General features: G+C 37.0%; 1 protein-coding gene across 1 annotated transcript in view; it reads right to left on the reverse strand.

Moving 5' to 3' along the window:
• LOC137012573 (short transient receptor potential channel 5-like) overlaps positions 1-22108 on the reverse strand; it is a 36504-nt gene extending 14396 nt beyond the window's left edge. The window contains exons 1-7 of the mRNA XM_067375895.1: positions 21728-22108; positions 18544-19065; positions 13326-13662; positions 9093-9232; positions 6584-6906; positions 4280-4475; positions 1964-2167 (exon numbers count right to left, since the gene is read on the reverse strand). Of these exons, the coding sequence (XP_067231996.1) occupies positions 1964-2167; positions 4280-4475; positions 6584-6906; positions 9093-9232; positions 13326-13662; positions 18544-19065; positions 21728-22105 (2100 nt within the window). The 5' untranslated portion in view covers positions 22106-22108. The remainder of the gene's footprint in view (positions 1-1963; positions 2168-4279; positions 4476-6583; positions 6907-9092; positions 9233-13325; positions 13663-18543; positions 19066-21727) is intronic.
• Between the last annotated feature and the right edge of the window lie 3150 nt (positions 22109-25258).

Raw genomic sequence — 25258 nt, forward strand, 5'->3', positions numbered from 1 at the left:
CTTGTTGATCCAACCAGTGCTTTTTTTGTTTTTTTTTGTTACCATCATGGTGAAGATGTGCGCTTGTGCTTAGGTTTTGAGTAGCTGTTGTACACAGACATACATGTTTCATGACCATTGAGAGGGGTAAAGCTGATGACCATATGTAGACTGTGTAAATTTTGTGCTGGCCCTCAAACTAATTTATTTATAGTTCTATAAAAACTAAACTAAAATAACACTTATTCATATGCTAAGTAACATTTATAGCATGCAAGTAATGATCAGATAAAGAACTTCTCATTACTGGCTTGAGCACAGTTAATGCTTGTTGAGAACAATATAAATTTGTTTTAAGTAGCCACCTAGAGCCTAACCACAAGGTCTACACTTCAGCATAATGGTAACCTCAAAAAATCGACATAACATAAACTCTTTTAAATGTCAAATATAACTGAACTTCAAACTTTAAAAGGTATTTCCCTTTACTAAAAAACACATTAAACAGCACTTAAGTTCAACGTTTACTGTCCCAATCTTTCCCTACGCAAAGCATGCTGGGAACTAGAAATCCACTGCCCAGGTTCAATCAATGCAACATAAATGATTCATGTAGTCCCAACACAAATGGTTTAGGTTGACCTAACATTTTGCAAATTTAATTTCATTTAACATAATACAATTGAGTGCGAATGCCAATTAAGTAAAAAACTAAAGATTTGTGTTGGTTCAGCTTATTTTATTTAAATAAACTGAACAAGCAGCTAGAATCATTTTTTTGAGTGTAGGATAACATTCTCTAAAATTATTTAGTGATAACATTGTTAAAACATTATCCCCCTAACATTCTTATAGTTTTTAGCAGCCAGGAAGTTTCCCAGCAGACACTGAATATGGACAACTCCACAAACAGCATTACCAGCTTTACTAATTACTAACCAGTTTGACTTTATTTCTGCCATACATCTACAGAAGCTCTTTTTGAGAATGAACAGAGGTTTAGATGTTGATGTTTTATTGAAAATGTTGTGTTCACTATTATGGTGATCAGTGTTTGCTTTAGTTGGGCTCTTGACCCTTGACTTTTTAAAGTCCTCCTGTAGTCAATAATTGCATCCTTTAAAACTCAATAATTGCATCCTTTAAAACTCATCTTTGAGCACTAAAGCGACATATTTAAAAAAAGTTTTCCTCTGAAAAAAAAAAATATTCATGACAAAAAAGCTTGAATGTAACCCTACACCTTTGCTTAATTTGATATGCGCAGATCTATGAATATGCTAATAAGCCCCACCCCCACGCACTCGTACAAGGTCAGAGATCCACTCGGTCAACTTACTGAGGTAAACACTGCACAATGGTATCGCTTTTTACAACGTCGGACACAAGACGGTAATTAAAATGATTAGCTTTTTTCTTGACTTCATTATCAAACAGCTAATAATGTGTTTCTGATGTTACACAAACCATGTTGCCATTCACCATCTGAGTCAGACAGCTGCCTTCTAACAATCAGTATCCTTAGAAATGCTTTGAACAACTCAGAACGTCAGTGGAGAAAAGCATATAGTTCATCATAACACCGTAATATACATCATACACCCGCTATATAGACTTTAACATTATTTTTTCTCTGGCTGCTGTAACTGTGTGTTTATAAGACACATTTGTTCTGGCAAAAAAAAAGCCAAGAGAAAACGTGATCAGGTAGTTTGATTTTTGTTCAAACTAAATAAAATGTGATTTTTGTTTCCTCAATAAACCACATGATCTGAGGTATAATTCATGTCCACAGGAGTTAGGAGTTAATGATAACAATGCTTGTCTTCAGCACTACTTCTCACGATTCTTCAAAAATCACTGTTTATAATGGCAATTATGCTGTTTTTGTTTGCTTTAGTCAAGGGCTGTGTCACATTTACTGAGTGAAAGCTATAATGTACCACCCACGCTGCATGCAGAATGAGAGCGCACAATGCATTACCGTGAACTCTTTGAGGTTTCCATGTTTACACTCTTGCCCTGGCTCTCCATGTCCACACAGACGGCAGTGCAGCCACACACACAGGTACCACACAGACTTTGGACTAGGTATGATGTTGAAGGGTGGCGGTAACGTCCCTCCCTCATCAAAGTAGCTCATCCACAGCTTTGTACGAGCAAACTTCCACTCAATGTCCGCGTGATCCTGCAGCAGAACAACACACGGCCAGTTGGATGGAGGACAGTGCTGAAAGTGCCAGTTGGGATAGTATCCCAGATTGGCTTTTGTTGTGATTGGATGATGCTCGTTTACTCAGAATTGTGTTTACTTGAATAACAGTTCCAATTGTGAGACACATGCAGGCGGTGAAAATGGCTCTAAATGTAGCTTATATAACTAACATGCTGGAAAATACATAAATATGAGATCATCTGACTCACAAAACTGCTAAAATATGATGGTCTCTTAGTATCTTGAAGACACTAATGGATTTAATATTCATTAAATGTGTGAAAAGATTCAATGTGGATATTAAACATATAGGGGGAATTTACAATCCGAAACATAAAACAGGAAATGATATCATAGAGAGGGAGGGAAGACCCTCATGACTGTGTCAAGGTTAATAAGTCTCTTAAAGGGTTAGTTCCCCCAAAGATGAAAATTCTGTCGTTAATTACTCTCCTTGATGGAACACAAATTAAGATATTTTTGATAAAATCCAATGGCTCAGTGAGGCCTGCATTGACAGCAAGAAAATTAACACTTTCAGATGCCCAGAAAGCTACTAAAAACATATTTAAAACAGGTCATGTGAGTACAGTGGTTCAACCTTAATGTCATGAAGCGACGAGAATACTTTTTGTGCGCCAAAAAACCCAAAATAACGGCTTTATTCAGCAATATCTAGTGATGGACGATTTCAAAACACTGTTTCATGAAGCATGTATCACACTGCCAAAGTCACGCCCCCCAGTGGTGAACCACTGAAATTTTGAAACGCCTATGACATAACAAAGCCTCGTTTACTGAAATCACATGACTTTGGCAGTTTGATTCATGCTCTGAACCACTGATTTGAAACAAAAGCTTCGAAGCTTCATGAAGCAGAGTTTTGAAATCGCCCGTCACTAGATATTGTTGAATAAAGTTATTTTGTTTTTTTGGCGCACAAAAAGTATTCTCGTCACTTCATAACATTAAGGTTGAACCACTGTAGTCACATGTTTTAAATACGTCTTTAGTAGCTTTCTGGGCATTGAAAGTGTTAATTGTCTTGTTGGCAATAGAGGCCTCACTGAACCATCAGATTTTATCAAAAATATCTTAATTTGTGTTCCGAAGATGAACGAAGGCCTTACGGGTGTGAAAAGACATGAGGGTGAGTAATAATTAACAGAATTTACAAAAAATTTAAAGTGGTGCAATTTTTCAAAAAAATTGCTTTTTTATGAATAATAATATTAATTAACTACATGTACTTACTATAGGATTATGGTTAAGATTAGGGCTTGGTTAAGGTCAGTTACTTGTAATTATGCACAATTTACTGTTATTATTTTAGTAAGTACATGTAACTATGTAACCTAAAATTAAACTGTATGAAACTACATGAATAAAAGAATACATACTAAGAATACTAAGAGCTTGGCACATGTGTTTTAAACTACATTTGCTCAAGGACACTCTTATTTGTCATTGACCCCATTGGTAATAGCACAATATTAATTAATTGCACCATACAAATAGCTGTTAGTTTTATGAATGAGATGCAATCTATCAAATATGGCACAGTGCTATTTGAGGACATTTAGCATCTGGTTAAACTGCATTGCTGGTAGATAGTGAATATGACAAGTTTTTGTGCTAAAACTCTAAGTGTGAATATTAAATTATTATTAAATCTGACTTCACATATTGCAAGTTCTCTACAATTGCTCTAAATGTCTTTACTTTCACTAATACTTATGGTAACACTTTGGTATGGGGAACACATTCACTATTAACTATGACTTTTGCGTCAATAAATTCTTAATTTACTGCTTATTAATAGTAAGGTAGTTGTTGTAGTGTTTCAGTTTAGGTATGGGGTAGGATTTAGGGATGTAGAATATGGTCATGCAGAATAAGGCATTAATATGTGCTTTATAAGTACTAATAAACAGCCAATATGCAAGCTAATAAGCTAGTTAAAAGTAAGAATTGTTCCCCATACTAAAGTGTTACCATACTTACTTTCAATCCCAAACATTTGATGTGAAAGTAGCATAAACCTTACACTCTGAAAAATAATCATCAGTATTTGATGCCACTCACAGCAATAAGCTGGTAAGAATTGTTCATCATAGCGATGAGCATGTTCAGTAGCACCACCAGTGAGATAACGTTGTAAGTGCCGAACATGGTGGCCCCTACAAACTCGGTGAACTCATGACGAGCCTTCACATTGGTGACGTACAGATTCAACAGCCCGAACACAGACCAGAAAAGAGACTGAAGAGTCTCAAACAGCCTGAGAAGTCAAAGAGAGAGAGAGAGAGAGGGGGGGGGGGGATAAAGAAAAAAGCAAAGCAGAAATTGTCAGATTCTTGCAAACACACATATACACAAACTGAGTGAAGCATATGGGAAAGTCAGAACTGAATTGGGTCACTGAATTGAAAGGGTGCCAATAATGTTCTTTTAAGACATTTTTCCTGCACTATTATCAACAGCCTGCAACTTACAGCTAGATAGATAGATAGATAGATAGATAGATAGATAGATAGATAGATAGATAGATAGATAGATAGATAGATAGATAGATAGATAGATAGATAGATAGATAGATAGATAGATAGATAGATAGATAGATAGATAGATAGATAGATAGATTTGAAAGTTGATAGGCCTTATGGACAGACAGAAAGACTGATTGATTGATTGATTGATTGATTGATTGATTGATTGATTGATTGATTGATTGATTGATTGATTGATTGATTGCAGTTGAATTTAAGTTCAAATTTCAACTTCAAAACATTGAATGGATGAATGTGGGGGGGAAAACAGCCAAGAAAAAGTGGATAGGACATTTTCCAGACTGTTTTTACTTACTCATAGATAGATAGATAGATAGATAGATAGATAGATAGATAGATAGATAGATAGATAGATAGATAGATAGATAGATAGATAGATAGATAGATAGATAGATAGATAGATAGATAGATAGATTTGAAAGTTGATAGGCCTTATGGACAGACAGAAAGACTGATTGATTGATTGATTGATTGATTGATTGATTGATTGATTGATTGATTGATTGATTGATTGATTGATTGATTGATTGATTGATTGATTGCAGTTGAATTTAAGTTCAAATTTCAACTTCAAAACATTGAATGGATGAATGTGGGGGGGAAAACAGCCAAGAAAAAGTGGATAGGACATTTTCCAGACTGTTTTTACTTACTCAGATATTAGTCTTCTCAAGAGGAGTTTTGAAATATATTTTTCTCATTGAAATCTCTTCCCATTTCCGATCACATTATTACCGCACAGCCTTGAGCAAAAGATTCCCGTCATTACACAACAGTTGATGGATGAAGCACAGCTCTATAATTTCGTCTTTGTCCTCTGAGATCAAATGGTTCTTCAAGGCTCATGCTATGATGCAAAATCTCAGGAAGATCATAACCATTTCCACTCTCGTTTCCTTTCTCATTTCTTTCTCATTTTGACCTCTGCGGGAGGTCAGAATTAAGCTGTGTGTGGCATCTTGGCCACATTACTTTCATTGATCAAGTCAACCGAAGCTTCATTGTGGGTTTTGTAATATGTGCATCACAGTTCATTTAGTTGGATTATTTTCAATGATATGAGACCTCTGTTACTGCAGAGCCAAGCAGGGAGCTCGACTGTTGAGCTGTGTCATTATCATCTAATATCTAATGTCTTCAACACACAGGACGTTTTTACTTCCCAAGGACTCTAAAAACCAATGTGAAGCGACGTGAATATTTTTGGTGCACCAAAAAAACAAAATAACGACTTATTTAGTGATGGCCGATTTCAAAACACTGCTTCATGAAGCTTCAGAGCGTTATGAATCTTTTGTGTCGAATCATGATTCGGATCACATGTCAAACCGCCAAACTGCTGAAATCACGTGACTTTAGCACTCCGAACTGCTGATTTGACACGCTAATTCATTACGCTCCGAAGCTTCCTGAAGCAGTGTTTTGAAATCGGACATCACTATATAAGTCGTTATTTTGTTTTTTTGGCGCTCCAAAAATATTCTCGTCGCGTTATAATATTAATATTGAACCACTGTACTCACATGAACTGATTTAAATATGTTTTTAGTACATTAATGGATCTTGAGAGAGGAAATGTCATAGCTGGCCTCACTGAGCCATCGGATTTCAACTAAAATATCTTAATTTGCGTTCCGAAGATGAACGAACGTCTTACGGGTGTGGAACAGCATGAGGGTGAGTTATAAATGACATTATTTTCATTTTTGGGTAATCTTACCCTTTAAGTATATTATTTTAGTATGCTAAAGAGTACTTCATTTTGTCAAGGGGTAGCCTGGACATTCTACTAAACAACTCCAAAGTGCGTTTCACTCACGTGGAGAAGGCATTGTTCTGCTTCTCACAACGGATCCCTTTGCAGTGGTTGGGCTCTTCGGACGCCTTCGTCTCATAGTAGAAATAGAGCTGGTTGAGGCCGTTGGCAAAAGCCAGCAGCACCAGACAGTAGATGAAAAGGAACTTGAGGATGTCCAACAGCATGCGGCCGAGAGAAATCTGCAGTGGGCCCAAGTGAGAGTTGGCAGTGAACAGAGAGATGAGACGCAGCGAGCTGAAGATGTTGGCGATAGCGAAGAGAGCCTCTGCGATGAGCGTAGGGTGCCACATCTCCCACTCCACACGAGGACGAGAGCTATTGTACTGATGGAGAGAGAAGATACGTGAGATAAATAAAGACGCTGTGGTGAAAACCATATTCCTTCTTATACAACGACTTCATTTTTAGTCCTGCTGTACAACCTGAAACAAACTATTTACAAGTGGTCTTCTGTAAAGGCTGTAGGGTCATTCCATGTAAAAAAAATTCGGAAACTTAGTTGGCACAAATTTTTGATTTTGCTCATGTTTTTTTTTCTTTTTCTGTAGAAAGACAAACATAAATAGTGATGAAAGCCAAAATATTAAATGTCACAAATGTATAGTAATCCACTATTTTGTAGAGGGGGGTCAAAATAACAGTTTTCACCTGAGATTTGGAGCCAAATTAGAGGGGTGTAACAATGACTTAAGAAAGATGGCAGCATCATTATTTAATTTTTTTACACAGAGATTTTTAGGTCTATTAGTAAAATCTATTGAGCAATCGTTGTTTTATTATATTATATTATTAAATGGCAAAAAGCACTTCTTCTGTTTTTTTGCTTCAAGATTTCATGCCTGTAACTCAAGAATTATTAAAGATATCTTAATATCCTTTTAGATTCTGGTTCTCATCAAACTTTTCTTTTGGTATCTTCATTTTAAAGGCCTGCAATGGTTCAATCCTAGAGATATGGAGATCTTAATGCGGCTCCATGACTAAATTGGTAAACTGTATAACAATGTCTTGTGTAATTCCTCTTTAAACACAACAACTATCAGCTGTTTAAAAAGTTACTTACATTTGCTTCTTGACCAATTAAAATGGGTAAAATTCAACAATTTGGACATGGAGTCACATTGGGGTCCCAATATATATATATGGGACTGGACTACTGTATATACTGTCTTAAAAATGAAGATTTTTGAAGATGGAGAAGGATATTAAGATATCTTGAAGACTTTTAGAGTTACAGGCATGACATTTAAAAAAAAAAAAAAAAAAAGAATATTTGTGTCACTCAGACAGGTATGTACGGAAGAGGATTAGGGCCAAGCAATAATAAAAAAATAAAATCATCTCAAGATTAAAGTTATTAAATTACGAGAAAAAACTTGTTAAATTTCAAGAAAAAAAGTTGAGATAAAATGTTGAGAATAAACTCATTAAATTACGAGAAAAAACTCGTTAAATTTCAAGAAAAATGTCGAGATAAAATTTTGAGAATAAAGTAATTAAATTATGCGAAAAAAGTTGTTAAATTACGAGAACAAATTAGTTAAATTTCGAGAAAAAAGTCGAGATAAAATGTTTACTTTTTTCTCGTAATTTATTGACTTTATTCTCAACATTTTATCTCGACTTTTTTCTTGAAATTTAACAAGTTCTTTCTCATAATTTAATGAGTTTATTCTCAACATTTTATCTCGACCTTTTTCTCGAAATGTAACGAGTTTTTTCTCATAATTTAACGAGTTTATTCTCAAAAATTTTATTTTGACTTTTTTCTCTTGAAATTTAACAACTTTAATCGCAAGATGGTTTTATTTTTTTATTATTGCTTGGCCCTAATCCTCTTCCGTAGGGATGTTCTATGCAATTAAGCTGATAGAAAAATGAGATAATTTTAACGTTATTTATGACCCTGGACCACAAAACCAGTCATAGGGTAAATTTTTTGAAATTGAGATTTATATATCATCTGAAAGCTGAATAAATAAATTCAATTGGTGTATGGTTTGTTAGGATAGGACAATATTTGGCTGAAAACCTGGAATCTGAGTTTTCAAAAAAATCCAAATATTGAGAAAATCGCCTTTAAAGTTTTCCAAATGAAGTCATTAGCAATGCATATCCACTCGCAAAAATACATTTTCGATATATTTATGGTAAAAAATTTACAAAATATCTCCATGGATCTTTACTGACCCATACAATGTATCGTTGGCTATTGCTAAAAATATACCCATGCGACTGGTTTTGTGGTCCATGGTCACATTTGTTCTTCAGATATTCCTCTTTAAAAGAAAAAAAGTATCAACTGTGTGCATAGTGACCCACATTTGGTTTTTGATGAAAATGTGTACAATTTGCCAATTTACTCATGAAGCCACATTAACATATGTGCATATCTCTGGGATTTCTTTCATCACTATTTGTCTTTCTACAGAAAAAAATATTGAGCCGAGGATCTGGTTGAGTTGACACGGAATGACCCTGTAGCTTTCATATAAATTATGGTATCAACCTTAAAATAGGCCACCATTTTAAGAGATATGGTGGCCAGGTAGAGGGAGTTCATTGCAAAATCCATCAGGTTCCACCAGTCATGGATGTACTCTGTGAAACCTCCATCCCACATCTCTTTAATCTCTGCCCAGATAAAGCCTGCAAGGACAAAAAAATTTGAATATCTGTAAAACAGTATTAAAAGCACAGTTCTTCCACTTTCACTACAGAATACCTTAAGGCAAGGTTTCTTCTGCCTATTTTTTTTTTTTTTTTTTTTTTTACAGTGATATTCAAAGTGAGTTTAAGCATTTTTTTGCAGTTTCCAATCAAGAAAAAAAAATCTAAAGTGCAAAATATGCATAAAAATTAACTGAAATTGTGAAAAACTGAAGGCCCTTTAGAATGACTGATTGGCTGATTGGCTTATTATTATTATTATTATTATTATTATTTGGTGTTTTTGGTGTCACACACAAAAGACAAAAATAAATAACATTGGAAAACATATTTTCCACCCTGCCCTTCAGGGATTTTGCAACATTTCTTGCCCCCCAAATATCTATCTATCTATCTATCTATCTATCTATCTATCTATCTATCTATCTATCTATCTATCTATCTATCTATCTATCTATCTATCTATCTATCTATATATATATATATATATATATATATATATATCTATATATATCTATCTATATATATATATTTATATATATATATAGCCTCATAGCATAATTGCCTAAGTCATTTTTTGGCTAAATTGTGATATCTGCCTTTGAAATATGATCTGGGCAATTATGCTATGAGGCATTTACATTTACATTTACATTTATGCATTTGGCAGAATTTTGCTTTTATCTAAAGCGACTTACATTGCATTATACTATACATTTGTATCTGAGTCTGTGAAACCCCTGAGATCGAACCCATGACCTTGGCATTGTTAGTGCCATAATCTAACCACTGAACTACAGGAAAGCAAAACAATATATATATATATATATATATATATATATATATATATATATATATATATATATATATATATATATATATATATATATATATATATATATATATATATATATATATATATATATATATATATATCTATCTATCTATATATATCTATATATATATATATTGCTAGGCTAAAATATATATTTTTCAATGTTTTACTGCCTGATGTTCAGCTTCTTATTCACAGAAATAAAGCAAACTCCTTTCTATTTGATTGCACCCGTCCTCCAGACTACACATAATTTGTTTCAAGCCTCCACTTGTGTCTACTTCTGGGCTTGTGTGTACTTTTAGAGAAAACCTCAAGCCATTATGATTGATCCCTGATGTGATCAGTTCTGAACTGGGGCTTCAAATATGATTTCGTCTGCTTTTGTCTTGAGGTCAATAAATTATTATATCAATAATTCATGAGTATTCATTTACTTCATCAGAGGGATAAAACCATTACCGTATCTATTTCCTTTGCAGTCAAACAGTTTTGCTGCTTGACGAATGAGTCAGCTAAATGAATGTTACAGATCATAGTTTTGTCATTATTTGAGCTAAATGGATATTTGAGACTACAGTTTTACACTTTGGATTCCAGCATTACAGTGTCCGCCCACTTTATTTTTCCTATTCATTTTCTGCATAGGGATTTTAAAAAAAAACTTCTAAGCCATAGTTTGAAAAAGATACATGACCGTGTGCAAAAGAAGTACACTTCGATTAGGCATAACATTTTGACCACCTTCCAAATAGTGTGTTGCTGCCAAAACAGCCCTGACCCGTTGAAGAAAAGCATCACACTGCCTCTGCCGGCTTGCCTTCTTCCCATAGTGCATCCTGGTGCCATGTGTTCTCCAGGTAAGCAATACACACACACCCGGCCATCCACGTGATGTAAAAGAAAACATGATTCATCAGACCTGGCCACCTTCTTCCATTGCTCCTTGGTTCTGATGCTCACGTGTCCACTGTTGGAGTTTTCGACGGTGGACAGGGGTCAGAATGGGCACCCTGACTGGTCTGCAGCCCCATACGCAACAAACTGATGCACTGTGTATTCTGACACCTTTCTATCAGAACCAGCATTAACTTCTTGAGCAATCTGAGCTCCAGTAGCTCATCTGTTGGATCGGACCACACGGGCCAGCCTTTGCTCCTCACGTGCATCAATGAGCCTTGGTCGCCCATGACCCTGTCGCTGGTTCACCACTGTTCCTTCCTTGGACCACTTTTGATAGATACTGACCACTGCAGACCGGGAACACCCCACAAGAGCTGCAGTTTTGGAGATGCTCTGACCCAGTGATCTAGCCATCACAATTTGGCCCTTGTCAAACTCACTCAAATCCTTATGCTTTCCCATTTTTCCTGATTCTAACACATCAACTTTGAGGACAAAATGTTCACTTGCTGCCCAATAACATGTGCCTTGATGAAGAGATGATGTGTTTTTCACTTCAACTGTCAGTGCTCATAATGTTATGCCTGATTGGTGTATTTTAAAGCAAGTACTTATTATGGAAATTAAATACTTTAAAAGAATGTACTTAAGTGCGAACTGAATGTAATATTTTTGGACACTTAATTGCATGTTATTTACAATTAAAATGTAAATGTATTATAGTTTAAATTTATATTAAATGCAATTAGTTAACTTTCGAGTGCTTTTTGAAACACCTACTGGTCCTTACTGGTTAAAGTGTTGAATGTGCTGACAAGGATTTATGGTAAATTAAAGTGCACTATTGAAACTAATACTATGTATTAAAATATATTTGTAATTACACATCAGTAAAGGTGAAGTTGCAATTCAGTACAATTAAAATTATTAACTTTATGGCCCGGTTTCACAGACAGATCTTAGATTAAGCCAGAATTAGGACTTAATTCAATTAGGACATTTAAGTGGCTTTCATAAACATGCCTTAGAAAAAAAAAAAAAAAAAACATTACTGGTGTGCATCTTGAGACAAAACATTGGCATTGACATACAGTATTTTAAGATATGTCAGTGGAAGTTGATTTCAGTTAAAACAACTTTTAGTCTGGGATTAGGCTTAAGCTTTGTCTGTGAAACCGGGGGTGAATGTAATACTGAATAACACTAGTATGTGTTTAAGTATGTTAGTCAAGACATTGAAATACTTCTTCAAAGGACAACAAAAGATAAAAATTATGATTTAAAACTTTCAATTTTACCTTATTACGAAGTGCACTATTTAAAAGTGTACTTAAATTAAGAAACAGTCATGAAAGTGTAATCTCTTTAAGTACACTGTAAAAAAAAATCCTGTTGTTTCTACGGAAAAATACCGGCAGCTGTGGTTACCAGAACAATACTGTAAAAATGACATCAAACCGTAAACATACTTACGGAGTGACATGTGAATTTTACATTTTAAATCTGTTAAATTTACGGTAAAATAATGTATTTCATTAACTGATATAATGTTAATTTACCAACATAATGAAGTACTAATATCTGTTTTGTACCTTTATAATACACTACACTGACAGTCACCAAACACAGTGGTGATAAGAGTCACATGATGAATCAAAGTTCATCACAAGCAGCTTTTCCACAAGCTGAGAAGCACAACACTAACATATAGAAGGAGCACACAGTGTCATTCACACACACACACTAAACACCATCATGGTAACATGCATGAAATTTAAAAAATGCAATAAACATTAATTTAACAACATTAGATGTAACATAAAACCCTAATGTACATAACTGATTAGAAAAAAATGAGAAAAACTAAGAAGAAACAGAGTTATTTCAACGAAAATATATCAAATGTGAAGTATCACGCAGGGAATTGTGGGAATGTCAATATACGGTTTTTCACTGTAATATTTACAATGAATTGTTATTTTTCACTTCCAAAAACTGTGAATTTAACGGTATTTTACCGTAAAATTACATTAAATGTACCATTAGATCTATTACAGTTATTCACCGTATATAGTACGGAAACTTTCTGTAAACCAATTGACAGTTTTTCACCGCAGCATTTTTACCATCTTTTACTGTTAAAATCACGGTCATTTTTTACAGTGTACACTTAAGTGGCCTTTTATTTTATTAATACGGTATTAACTGTACAGTAAGGGTACAATACTATACAATAAGTACATTTTTTTTTATATACTTTTAAGATTTGAAGTACACCAACCCATCCATCCATCCATCCATCCATCGCGCTTAAATGTACCCAAGAAATCTTACCTAGAACCCAGGGTAAGATCAGCCACTCCACAATGGTGGGTGGAGGTCCCTGTACATGCAGGTCCGTTTGCACGATATGCTGTGAGGCGAGGAGGAGGAGCAAGAGGAAGGTCAGGTAGGAGGCAGTGTGGCAGATGAACTTGATGAATGGTTTCTTGATGAAGGTTCCAAGAGTGCTCTTTGGAGCCAGAAGGTATATGAGGGAGAAGACAGGGAAGAGCAGGCCAATGATGAAGCAAGTGACGAGCTTCACTGCCCAGTGACGACGTCTCCAACCCGGGAAACCATCATACCACAGTGTTGCCAGGAGCTGCTGGCAGTTGGGCTGAGCTACAAACTGTTAGAATATAATAATGGTTGAATGATCTAATAAGCCTGTGAACATTCATGAAAAATACAGATAAAGATGCTATTCATTTGCTGGCATAATCTTTTTGATTGCTTGAGATTGATGCATTAAATTGTTGAAAAGATCAAATAGATGTTGAATTCATACAGATACATATTCTTGGCTACTTGGTATGATACTATGAAAATATATGAATCATTTGTAAATGAGGAATGTCTTGCAAAAAGAAAGTGATTTATAGAATCAAGGTTTTTTTTGTTTTTTTTTTTTCTATTGTGAAGCACATTTCCATCCACATTTTTAAAAATCATTGTAGTATTATTGTTGTGTTCTGTATATTTTTGCCTCTGTGCAGAGGTGTTTATGTTCCTCTATTATAAGTTGTTTTTGTAAATTTTGTTTTGTTTTGAATATTGTTGCATCTGTGACAAAGAGCTCATGTCGCTCTATATTATAAGTCACTTTGGATAAAAGCATCTACTAAATGCATAAATATATATGAAATATGATATATGGGCATTGATATTCATATATTAACCTAATGTTTCATTTTTTTCTGTTAGCTATTATCTATCAACCATATTGAGAAAGGCAAAGTGCACATAAACTGTTAAATGTTGAAGAGGTTTTATAGCGGGTAAACATAAGTGAGGTTTGGCATTCACGTCATTACGCAATACCCTTTTCCATGGGCATTTGAGGTGAAATCAGTTATTAAATCAACCTATCAGACTTTGAATAAGTAGTCATTTAGTATTTAGCAAAATATACATTATGTTTATTACAAAGTCTATTTCCCTAGAGTATAACCTGGTACAACTTGCTCAAGAGCCCAATGTTGATGATTTACAAATCAACCCTTGTGAGGTTTAAACCTCCAACCTTCCATCTACACTCCACTATGCCACACCACCCCAACTTTACATGACTGCACACAATGTTACAGTTAATCCAAGGTTTATATTTTAGCATTGAAAAAACCCTCCAAAATGGCTCCCTTTTACACAATGCAGGAGTAAAATGATGTGCCTGTCCATAAGAATCGTATAAATAATGTTTCTCAAATCACATTTTTTCTTGCTGCCTGACCTACATTGCTCTGAAATGCTATTATGTTTTATGAAAGGAGTCCATTCTACTGTGGGGTCCTATTAAACAGGCGACTGATTCAAAATGCAACAGCAACTTGAACTGTCACCTCTCGTGAAAGCATTTTGCAATGATTCCTTCAGCATTGGAAAACAACTGTTCTTTTGAAAGCCGTTCATCTTAAGATAACATTTCTAGGGAAATATGAAAAGTTCTGATTTATTTTAAGTTCTGAATATTTTAATGTCCTGGTTTAGTTGTTTGTTTGTTTGTTTTTTTTATTTTTTTTTTAATTATAATAATTTATCAAATTCATACATTCTTTTCAGCTCGGCTTTAAAAAAAAAAAAAAAACACTAGGATTTTCTCAAAATCAACAAAATGGAGGACATAACATGATTCCCACTGCATTTGATGCCAAAATATAATACACTTATTACAGCAACATGATGTATCGAAACTTAATTTGATGCGTGACGACAAGACAAATGTTTACATGTGTAGACACGCTTTACTGACATTAAGGTCTATGAAATCAATGCATTTTATTTCGAGCTATATCATAAGCTGCTTTTATGCCACAGGGAATAGGAGCTTGTGCTATGATCAAACCAATACTGTCTTATGTTGCATATGAGAAGGAGAACGAGATGTTGTGTGGAATGCCTCCAGTGTGACTGGTGTCTGAATACGTGCAACAAACCTTAAAACCTTAATTTATTGGCCGACAGTAGTCCATGACGTCACAAGCCGAGTGCCTGTAAGTATAAGAGGGGCCTGCAAGACATGTCATCAACTATTTTGTCTGGTGACGTGCCTTCATAACCTTCACTTCATTAAAAGGAATGCAAATACAATAGTGGCATAGAATGAAAGCCAAAAAATCTTGCCATTGCAACTCAACCCCTAGGGAAACTGCAGGGGAGCTTAAGCTCTACTTAATTACCCTAGAGACATAGGGGAGAACTCAACCCTACTTGAGAAAAGTTCAGGAACCACAAGGAAACTTCATGCATTCATCTGATTATAGTGCTACCATAACAAGAAGGGAGGCCGCTAAAACTGCCTCTACTTGCCAGGTTCTCCAAGCATGGATCAACTAGAGACTTTGCACAATACTCAGCTATAGGGGAACTTCAAGACCCAACCATAATTGGGGAGGGGACAAATGAAACTGAGGAAATTTGTGATTACCTAGCTCCTCTATGTTCATTCTGCTCTACACTAAGGGATATCTTAAGAGCAGATTAAGAAAGAGAGCATGCAAAGTGCTAAAAACCTTAGTAATTAGCTTCAGACTACAACCTTCACTATTGTTGCCCCTCATAGGGGAGCCTAATCCTTACTCCTACTCAGGAAAGAAGGGAGAATCAGAGCAGGGCATAATGCAGTATGCCCACCACTTATATCACACAGACTCTAAACCCCCAGGGGACAGCAGGGAAGCTGATGTTCTACTTCAAGACCCCAATATAACTGGGGGAGACCTGTTAAAGCTAGCTCTTTTTACGATATTATGTGACAGATAACAAGGAGGGATGCCCACAGGTGAACTTCCTCTACTTATTGAACCAAGCACATATCCAAAGGATAGCAATATCCCTGCTTCAAGACCCAACAATCGTTAGGAAGGCAGGTAAACAAAACAGTAGGAGCTTATGAGTTGCCCAACATAGTTCCATTCACCCTGCTCTAACTTGAGGGTACTTGAGCAGCTTATCACAGGGAATAAGAGAGGTGCTCCTTCGATGTTGCTGGCCCTACTCCCTAAAGGGAAGGAAAATGAAAAGTAACTCTCATCTCCCAGGCTCTAACCCCAAGAGAGCCATAGGGAAGCTAAGGCCCTACTTAAAGGGTCACCGTGATTTTCCCAAGTAAGACATGTTTCTGGATCAACATATTTTATTGATCCTGGAACAACATTCCTATCCGAAAATTTAGTCCTAACCTTTTCCCAATCTGTAAACCTAACCCTACCCATAACTTATCCCTAAAATCAGAGGGAAATGATAGTTGAATAACACTGTTGTGGAAGCACCTAATCCAGGTTGTAAGCCTAAACTTGACATAAATGGTAAACTTGTCCCTCAATTCTGATTGGTTGATTGGAATGTTGTTCCAGGATCAACAAAGATGTTGATCCAGGAACATGTTGTACTGAAATCATGTTCACCCTACTTAAAGACCCCAATGTCATTGGGGGAGAGCAGCTCATACCCTGTCTAGAGTAAAGGTACTCTACTCAAAACCCGCTATAGCTAGCAATTCATCTTTAGTAGAGCACCCACCAAAAGAGAGGCGATACCCTTACTTCAAGACACAACAAGAGGTAAACAAAGCAGAGAGAGTATTGCAAGTACCCATCATAATTCTGTCTACTTTGCTTTATCTTAGGGGGTACTTGAGCAGCTTTCCAAAGTGAGCATGCAAAATGCTAACTTTCTAACTTCAGCATTACAGGCTACAACTTTCAGTGTCTCCACTCTTCTACTTCTCATTGCATTCTGAAAAGTGTTTGTATCCTGGCAGAGTAGCTAAAGAGTGGAAGGGGTTGCATCATCTCACTGCGGTCACGCCTTCAATAAGCTGCTAACATCTCCAGAATATGGAGGGAGAGTAACCAAAAGTGAAGGGGTCACATCATCTCACCACGACCAGCCCTTCTAAAAACAGATGTCTCTCAACAGTTTCACCATCTGAGCTGGAAGAAGCGCAGACTAAAAGTGAAGGGGTCGCCTCATCTCAACGCAACCACTCCTTCAATAGGCTACTGCCTCAGCAGTTCACTGCTAACACCTCCGGTCAAACCAGAAGGTGGTCAAACTGAAAGTGAAGGGGTTCATCTCACCGCAACTGCTCCTTCTAAAAACAGTTGTCCTCAGCAATTACCAGCTGCTTGCTTCTAATGCTAAACACTTCTGCTAAAAAGTTTTCACCAGAAAGTGAAGGGGTCACATCAAATCACCGCGACCAATCCTTCAATTATGCTGGAAACCAATTAAAAAGGGGATTGTGTTCCATATTTTTAATTTTATTTCACACAACCACACCCTCATATGTGGGGTGTAAGCAATAAGAAGGGTTCTCCTTGAGAAGCGAGTAGATTTACTAGTTCACTAGTATGTAATAGTGTATTTTTTTTCTATGCAACAATAATTGAATTTCTGATGACTCATTATTTTTGATTATTGTACTTCATCAGAATTTCTGATGAATCTGATCTTTATTCCTCAAGGTGGCAATGTCTGATACACAATGATGATGTGATGTTTCACTCATAATTACTGCAGGTATAAACCAAAAGAACAGGAAGTATCATCAGCAAAACTTGAAATGGCTCAGCGATTTACTGCAATAAAAACAATGAAGGCAATCAAATATTAGTGTCACTGTCACTTGATGGTGGATCTGGTGAAGAAGCTGTCAGCGATTAAAATATTCAATTTGAAGATGTTGAAAACGATAGTTTTGAGAATATGATTGAGATAGCAAATATGAGCCAGATGCTGAATGTACTGGGGATGAGAGCTTTGACGATTATGGTAAAAAGCATCTGCTCAAATTGAACTCTTCCAAGTTCCAAAAGGTAACAAAATATGCTTTAATTTACTCTTTTGTAATTGTTACTAAAATATCAAGAGAATTTTATACTATTGCGGCAGTTAGAGAGACATCCATGTTAGATATAGATCCGGGTCACTAAAGACCCGGATATGTAATAATTATTGGTGAAACATTCATGCATTTAAGAATTAAAATCTCTCAGTCTTGGATGCTCACCTCTTTTTGGTGGTACTTGATGGCTAGCTTGAGCTTGGCCAGGTCTCTGCATTCACGGGGATCCAGCTCCTCGCTGTGGTCATCCCGATGGTTGAGGATGGTCTCCAGCTCACGGGAGCTACGGGCCTGATCCAGCAAGTCTTTCGCGAAAAGTTTGCACTGCTGCGATAGCTCCTCGTACTCCTGCCTGAACTCATTCTCCACCTTACTGAGCTCCTTCAGCTCCCAGCCCAGCCTGAATGCTGTGAGGATGGGATCTTCGCTGGAAAGGGCGATGAGAGAGGGGCTGGCAAGAGTTTTGTAGATGTTAAGGCGTGAACGGGAGTGCCGCAGGCTGTCAACTTCGGAGCTGGATACACATTCCACGCAGTCACAACGGATCTGGTGTGGCCGCGGTATGGTGACTTTTCGTTGAACTAGGAGCTTGATTATCTCATAGTTGTTAGTGTGGGCAGCCAACATGATTGGTGTGATATCGGGTGTAAACTCCGAAAACTGTGTGTCCATCATGAGAGAAGGAACCTTGAAGAGTGCAAACAAAGACAGCAATAAATAATAGTGAAATTGCACTATTAAGGAAGTTATCAATCTTTACAGTTCAGTCCAATGTACTGTGCATAATATTAAAGATAAATCTGAACAATTTTGTGAGTTTTTCAACAGTCAAATGGTACACTAGTAGCAGAGTTTAAAGCAGTCATTACATGTCAAATATAGTTTTTACCTGTCCCTTCCATTAATAACAACCTCTTTGCAAAGCTTGTCTTATATTGTAACAAAATGATAAAACATTCTGAAGATTAGACTGAAATGATCAGAGACTTTATGAACCCTTGAACTTGGATCCACCAATACATAATAAGCCACCTATTGCACCATCGGCATTTATTAATCTCTTTAAAGGAGTGACCAGTCCTTATATCACGATATGAGTCATTTTATTTCATGATATTGACATATCACAATAGTTATTTTCTCTGAAAAAGGTTATGATACCAAAACTAACTGTTATGATATTAGTAAAATATTATACTGTAATACTTTTCAAAATTTCAAATTCTCAAAAAAAAAAAAAAAAAATTGATACCACAGCAAATAATAAAATTAGTAAGTACAAAGTTCAAGCAATTTCTGAAGACAAGTAAACTATCAGTATATCCTGCAGTTTAGCAACAGACATTTTACATGTTTGTACAAACTGTCATATAAAAATGAAACAGGTTAAAAATTAGGAACTGGTCAATTTTTCGAACTGGTATATTGCCCACACTTGTAAATTTACAGTATATCCAATTTGCACCATGCTTGGCTGGGCCAAGTTTCTGATAATCCAATAAGCATCATTTACATGTAAATATGGACAGGAGTGTTGATGAATACATCTGTGAGATCACAACACTAAAGAAGAATATTGTTTCAATAACTACTCTTTTTGGACTTACATTAAGTTTTTATAGCACATCAAGTTTTTTTAATCTCAAAAGATTAAGGAAAATTTGATTCCTTTGTGTTATTTCATGAGCTTCTTCAGATATGAAATGAGTCATCCTGATCTCTATATTTCACTTCCCTTGAAAAAGGCCAGTGATTGAATTTAGATATGCTTCCTAAAGGCTCCTCACATTATGGTCTGAAAGCATACAGCAAAATGGACAGGATATCTGCAATATTAACACAGGTTTAACAAATTCTATTTGATTCTGTTTCACAAGCTCTTGATTAATTCAATTCATTTGGAGATACAGTATATCAGGTACAAGTACAGTATATATAAGTTTTTCTTAATGAAAACAATCTCTAAACTAATGCTGTAAACTATACAGGGAACCCTGTCAGTTACATTACTATAAAGGTTAAAATTAACAACAGAGTCCAACAAATCCAATTGCTATTTATTTTAAGATATAAAGGGCATAATCATTGCTCAAATAAACTTTTATATTGCACATAAAGCAGTTTTTATACAAACTAGATAAAATTTGAATGATATATAATTAGGTTTCTAATTATATACTACAATTTGTTAGCAAAATGCTGCTCTATAGAGATTTTTTGTCTAGTTGACTAACTAGATAGATTGGCATTACTTATGTAAATGTATTTGACCTATTGTTCACAAGCTGTTTGATGTCCTTCTGCAGTTGAAACTGATTTGAGTGAATACATGGCACTTAATATATTTCAATACGTTTTTGCAACATACCTTCTGATGTTCATTCATGTATTGTGCTAATAGCAAAGACTAAGAGATGAATGGTTTCCGTGCGCTCTGTGCAGCTGCTTTAAGAGCGCCAAAACAGTAATTATTAAATTTTGTGATAAAATTGACAGAATCTGAAAGCTTAAATTTTGTTTCAAAGGCCTATCTTAAGTAACAGAACGAATTTATTACGATTATCGGATGGGAGGCTCGCTACAAATAATGTTTAGTGAAGTTCTGATCACTCATGAACTGATAACAGCATAAGATCGATCTTGGGATTTAAAGGGATAGTTCACCCAAAAATGAAAATTATCCCATGATTTACTCACTATCAAGACATCCTAGGTGTATATGACTTTATTCTTGCAGACAACACACAATCGGAGTTAGTATCCTGGCTTTTCAAAGCTTTATAATGCTAGTGAAAAGGGCTTAAGATTTTAAAGTCCAAAAAAGTGGATCCATCCATCATAAACTTGTTGGTCACTCTTCCACTGGAACTTGACATGTGTACGGCCTTTGCCAGAAAGCCAAGTATTATAGTTTATAAACCCACCGCTTCACTTCAGAAGGCCTTTATTAACCCCCTGGAGTCGTATGGATTACTTTTATGATGGACTTTTTTGGGCTTCAAAATCTCGAGCCTTACTCACTACCATTATAAAGCTTGGAAGAGCCAGGATATTTTTTTAATATAACTCCAATTCTGTTCATCTGAAAGAACATAGTCATATACACCTAGGATGGCTTGGGGGTGAGTAAATCATGGGATCATTGTCATTTTGGGGTGAACTACCCCTTGAAGAAGCAATATCGCTTCATAAAAATGAAGACTGATTCAAATCAATATTATCAGCCCAGTCCTACTCTGCAACATGTCTTATTTTTCTGTTTTTCTTGTTCTCCTCAAAATTAGGAATAGCATATCATTACAGCTTGGAATGTGACTCTCCCTTTAAAGGAAGTCACACCCTCACACACCTGTTTCTCGCCACTGGGCTTCCTGTAGGACAGCAGTAACTCCACTGCTCCCACCACTTCCTTGCGGATGGCGTAGAGGAGAGCGTCGCCCATGAGCACGCCATGACTCAACAGCAGCTCCATCACCTCCAGGTTCTCATTCTCAATAGCAATGAGGAGTGCGCTGCGGCCCAACGGGTCCAGGCAGTTCACGTTGATGTTGTAATAGATCTCGGCCTCCTCAAGGGCCAGTTTAACTCCAGCATAGTCGCCCTTCTCCACCGCCGTCAGGTAGGCTCGTTCCTTGGCAGACAGCTCGACCTCCGCCCTCACAATCTGCAGGGGGATGCGATCGCGGTACGGGGAGTTACTGGCCTTGTTGTAGTACAGCTGCGCCATGGGGTTTATGTGGACTCGGTGACATAAGATGACACAAGTCCAGAGAAATCTGAGCAGAGATTGAGCAAACAGTCAGTTAGCCATTTCAAGATTACAAATTAATTTTATAACTGATATGCTAAATTGGAACAAATCTAGATTGCAAGACACTTTTTACTCCAGTGAATAGTTGTGTATATATATTGTGCTATGTCCAGATGATCCACCAAAGCTACCAAGTGCAGCTCCCACCCAAGTGTTCAAGAATCAGCTTACTGAGGGTGTCAAACTGTGAAATAAAGATTTTTTTCTCATCAATTTGTTCAGGCTTGATTGAGCCCTGATTTCCAAGGAGAACTGTTCACTAGAAGTGATTGAAACATTCCTGAATGATCAATCTGAAGTGCTCCCTCTACATTTGGGGTCAATATATTAAATAAGAAACTAGATGGATACAGGGGATGCTATAGGTTTTACGCTTTATCTGTTTAGAATTATTTATATTAGCCCTTTTAGCATTCTTTTAAGGCATATTTGCTTCTGTTAACTTGAAATGGTGTCTTAAAAATGTAGTGCAATAGTATTTTGACGGTGAAATAAAGTAATGCAACAAAATATATATTTTTTTAAATAATTGACTCAATATTGTAATGTGTTACATTTAAAAGTAATATTTCCCAATACTGCTCGGCATGAGAAATTTGGTGGAAAAAAACAGCATACAAATGAGGGTAATGGAAATTTTAGAACTGGAGCTGATGTCACATTATTTGTCTATGGGGAATCATATTTAGAAAGGACAGAGGGCCAATGACTGAGCCATGTGGTACATGACACACTGGGTAACAGTAGCAGCAGACAAAAATGCCACCTGTCATTGCAATATTTAAAGGGATAGTTCACCCCAAAAATGAAAACTGTGTCATCATTTACTCACCCTCACATTGTTTCAAACCTGTATACATTTCTTTGTTCTGCTGAACACAAAGGAAGATATTTTGAAGAATAACCAAACAGATCTGGGACACCATAGTATTAATTTTTCCAACTATGTAAAGATCTGCTTGGTCACAACCATTCTTCAAAATATCTTTTTTTCTTTCCCTTTAAGATCTGAAACACATCTATGCAGGTGAGACCAGAATATAAATTATTGTAATTTGCTCAGTTTGAAAATTAGTCATAATAAAGAATATATATATATATATATATATATACACTACCGTTCAAAAGTGTGGGGTCAGTAAGATTTTTTAATGTTTTAAAAGAAGTATCTTCTGCTCACCAAGCCTGCATTTATTTGATTAAAAATACAAACAAAAACAGTAATATTGTGCAATATTATTCCAATTTAAAACAGCTGTTTTCTATGTCAATATACAGTAAAGTGTAATTTATTCCTGTGATCAAAGCTGAATTTTCAGCATCATTACTCCAGTCTTCAGTGTCACATGATCCCTCAGAAATCAATCTATCATGATGATTTGATGCTCAAGAAACATTTATGATTATTATCATGTTGAAAACAGTTGTGTAAATTTTTTTTTCAAAATTCTTCCATGAGTAGAAAGTTCAGAAGAACAGCATTTATTTAAAATAGAATATGTTCTAACATTATAATTGTCTTTACTGTAACTTTTGATCAGTTTAACTCATCCTTGATGATTAAAAGTATTGATTAATTTTATTTCTATCCCCCAAAAATAAAATTTTAATTCTTACTGACCCCAAACTTTTGAACGGTAGTGTTTAATGTTACAAAAGATTTAGATTTCAGACAAATGCTGTTCTTTTGAACTTTCTATTCATCATAGCATCATGAAATAAAAATGTAAATAACTCTTTTCAACATTGATAATAATCATAAATGTTTCTTGAGCATCAAATCAGCATATTAGAATGATTTCTGAGGGATCATGTGTGTAAAGAAGGCGGGACTCAGGTAGGGATCCAAATGCAAAGCTTTATTTACAGTGAGCGTTGTCATACAGGCAGGGTCAAACGGGAGCAAACGGGAACAACAAGGAACAGGCAGAATCGTAGTCACGGTGCAGGCGATGGTCAGGACAGGCAGCAACGGGTCAACAAACAGGAAACAGGCAGGAACGGTAACACAGGACAGGCAGACAGGAAGTAACGCTTGGAAATGCAACACTTGGGAAAACAAGACCTAGCAACAAGGTGGTGTGTGTGTGAGTGTTTTATAGTCCATGTAATGTGCTGCAGGTGTATGTGGCTGATGATGACTGGCAAAGAGGATGATGGGAACTGTAGTCCGGAACTTGACAGGATTCATGACAGAATGTCCCCCTCCTGGAAGGCGCGTCCTCGCGCCGTAGATGGCACAACTGGGGAGGGGGGATGGGTGCCCTGGAGACCTACAGGCAGGAGATACTGGATGTGCAGGCGGGTACGGAGGTATCCAGGGCAGGTCCAGGAACTCAGGCAGCCATAGTGGGCCGGCGGCCTCGGCGGGTCAGGTGCCACGGGCGGCCACGGCGGGTCAGTTGCCACGGGCGGCCATGGCGGGTCAGGAGCCTCGGGCAGCCACGGCGGGTCAGATGGCCTGGGCAGCCACGGCAGGTCGGGTGGCTTGGGCAGCCACGGCAGGTCAGGCGGCTTGGGCAGCCACGGCAGGTTAGGCGGCTTGGGCAGCCACGGCAGGTCGGGTGGCTTGGGCAGCCACAGCAGGTCGGGTGGCTTGGGCAGCCACGGCAGGTTAGGCGGCTTGGGCAGCCACGGCAGGTCGGGTGGCTTGGGCAGCCACAGCAGGTCGGGTGGCTTGGGCAGCCACGGCAGGTTAGGCGGCTTGGGCAGCCGCAACAATGAGTCCATAAATGGCCCTAGTAGTTCAAAGTCTGAAAACGGCAGTGTCCAGGCAAGGTCCCCACCCACAAGCTCCCCACCCTCAGGTATACTGCCCCCCCCAAAAAGTTCTTGGGGATTTCAGCGGGGTCCGTAACGGGCTCGTGGGCAAGGAGTTCGGGTGGCGCCGGCAGCAGGGCAGACGTATTAGGGAGAGCGGGCAGCTCGGTGATGACCTCCGTGTCTGTATCAGGGAGAGCGGGCAGCTCTGGGACGGCAGCGGGCTCGTACTGCTCTGGGACGGCAGCGAGCTCGGGCTGGCATTTGTCAATTGCAAAGTCAATTGCGCTCGAGTGCATCCTCCACGCA

Source organism: Chanodichthys erythropterus, chromosome 22 (genome assembly GCF_024489055.1).
Source record: "Chanodichthys erythropterus isolate Z2021 chromosome 22, ASM2448905v1, whole genome shotgun sequence".
NCBI lineage: Eukaryota > Metazoa > Chordata > Actinopteri > Cypriniformes > Xenocyprididae > Chanodichthys > Chanodichthys erythropterus.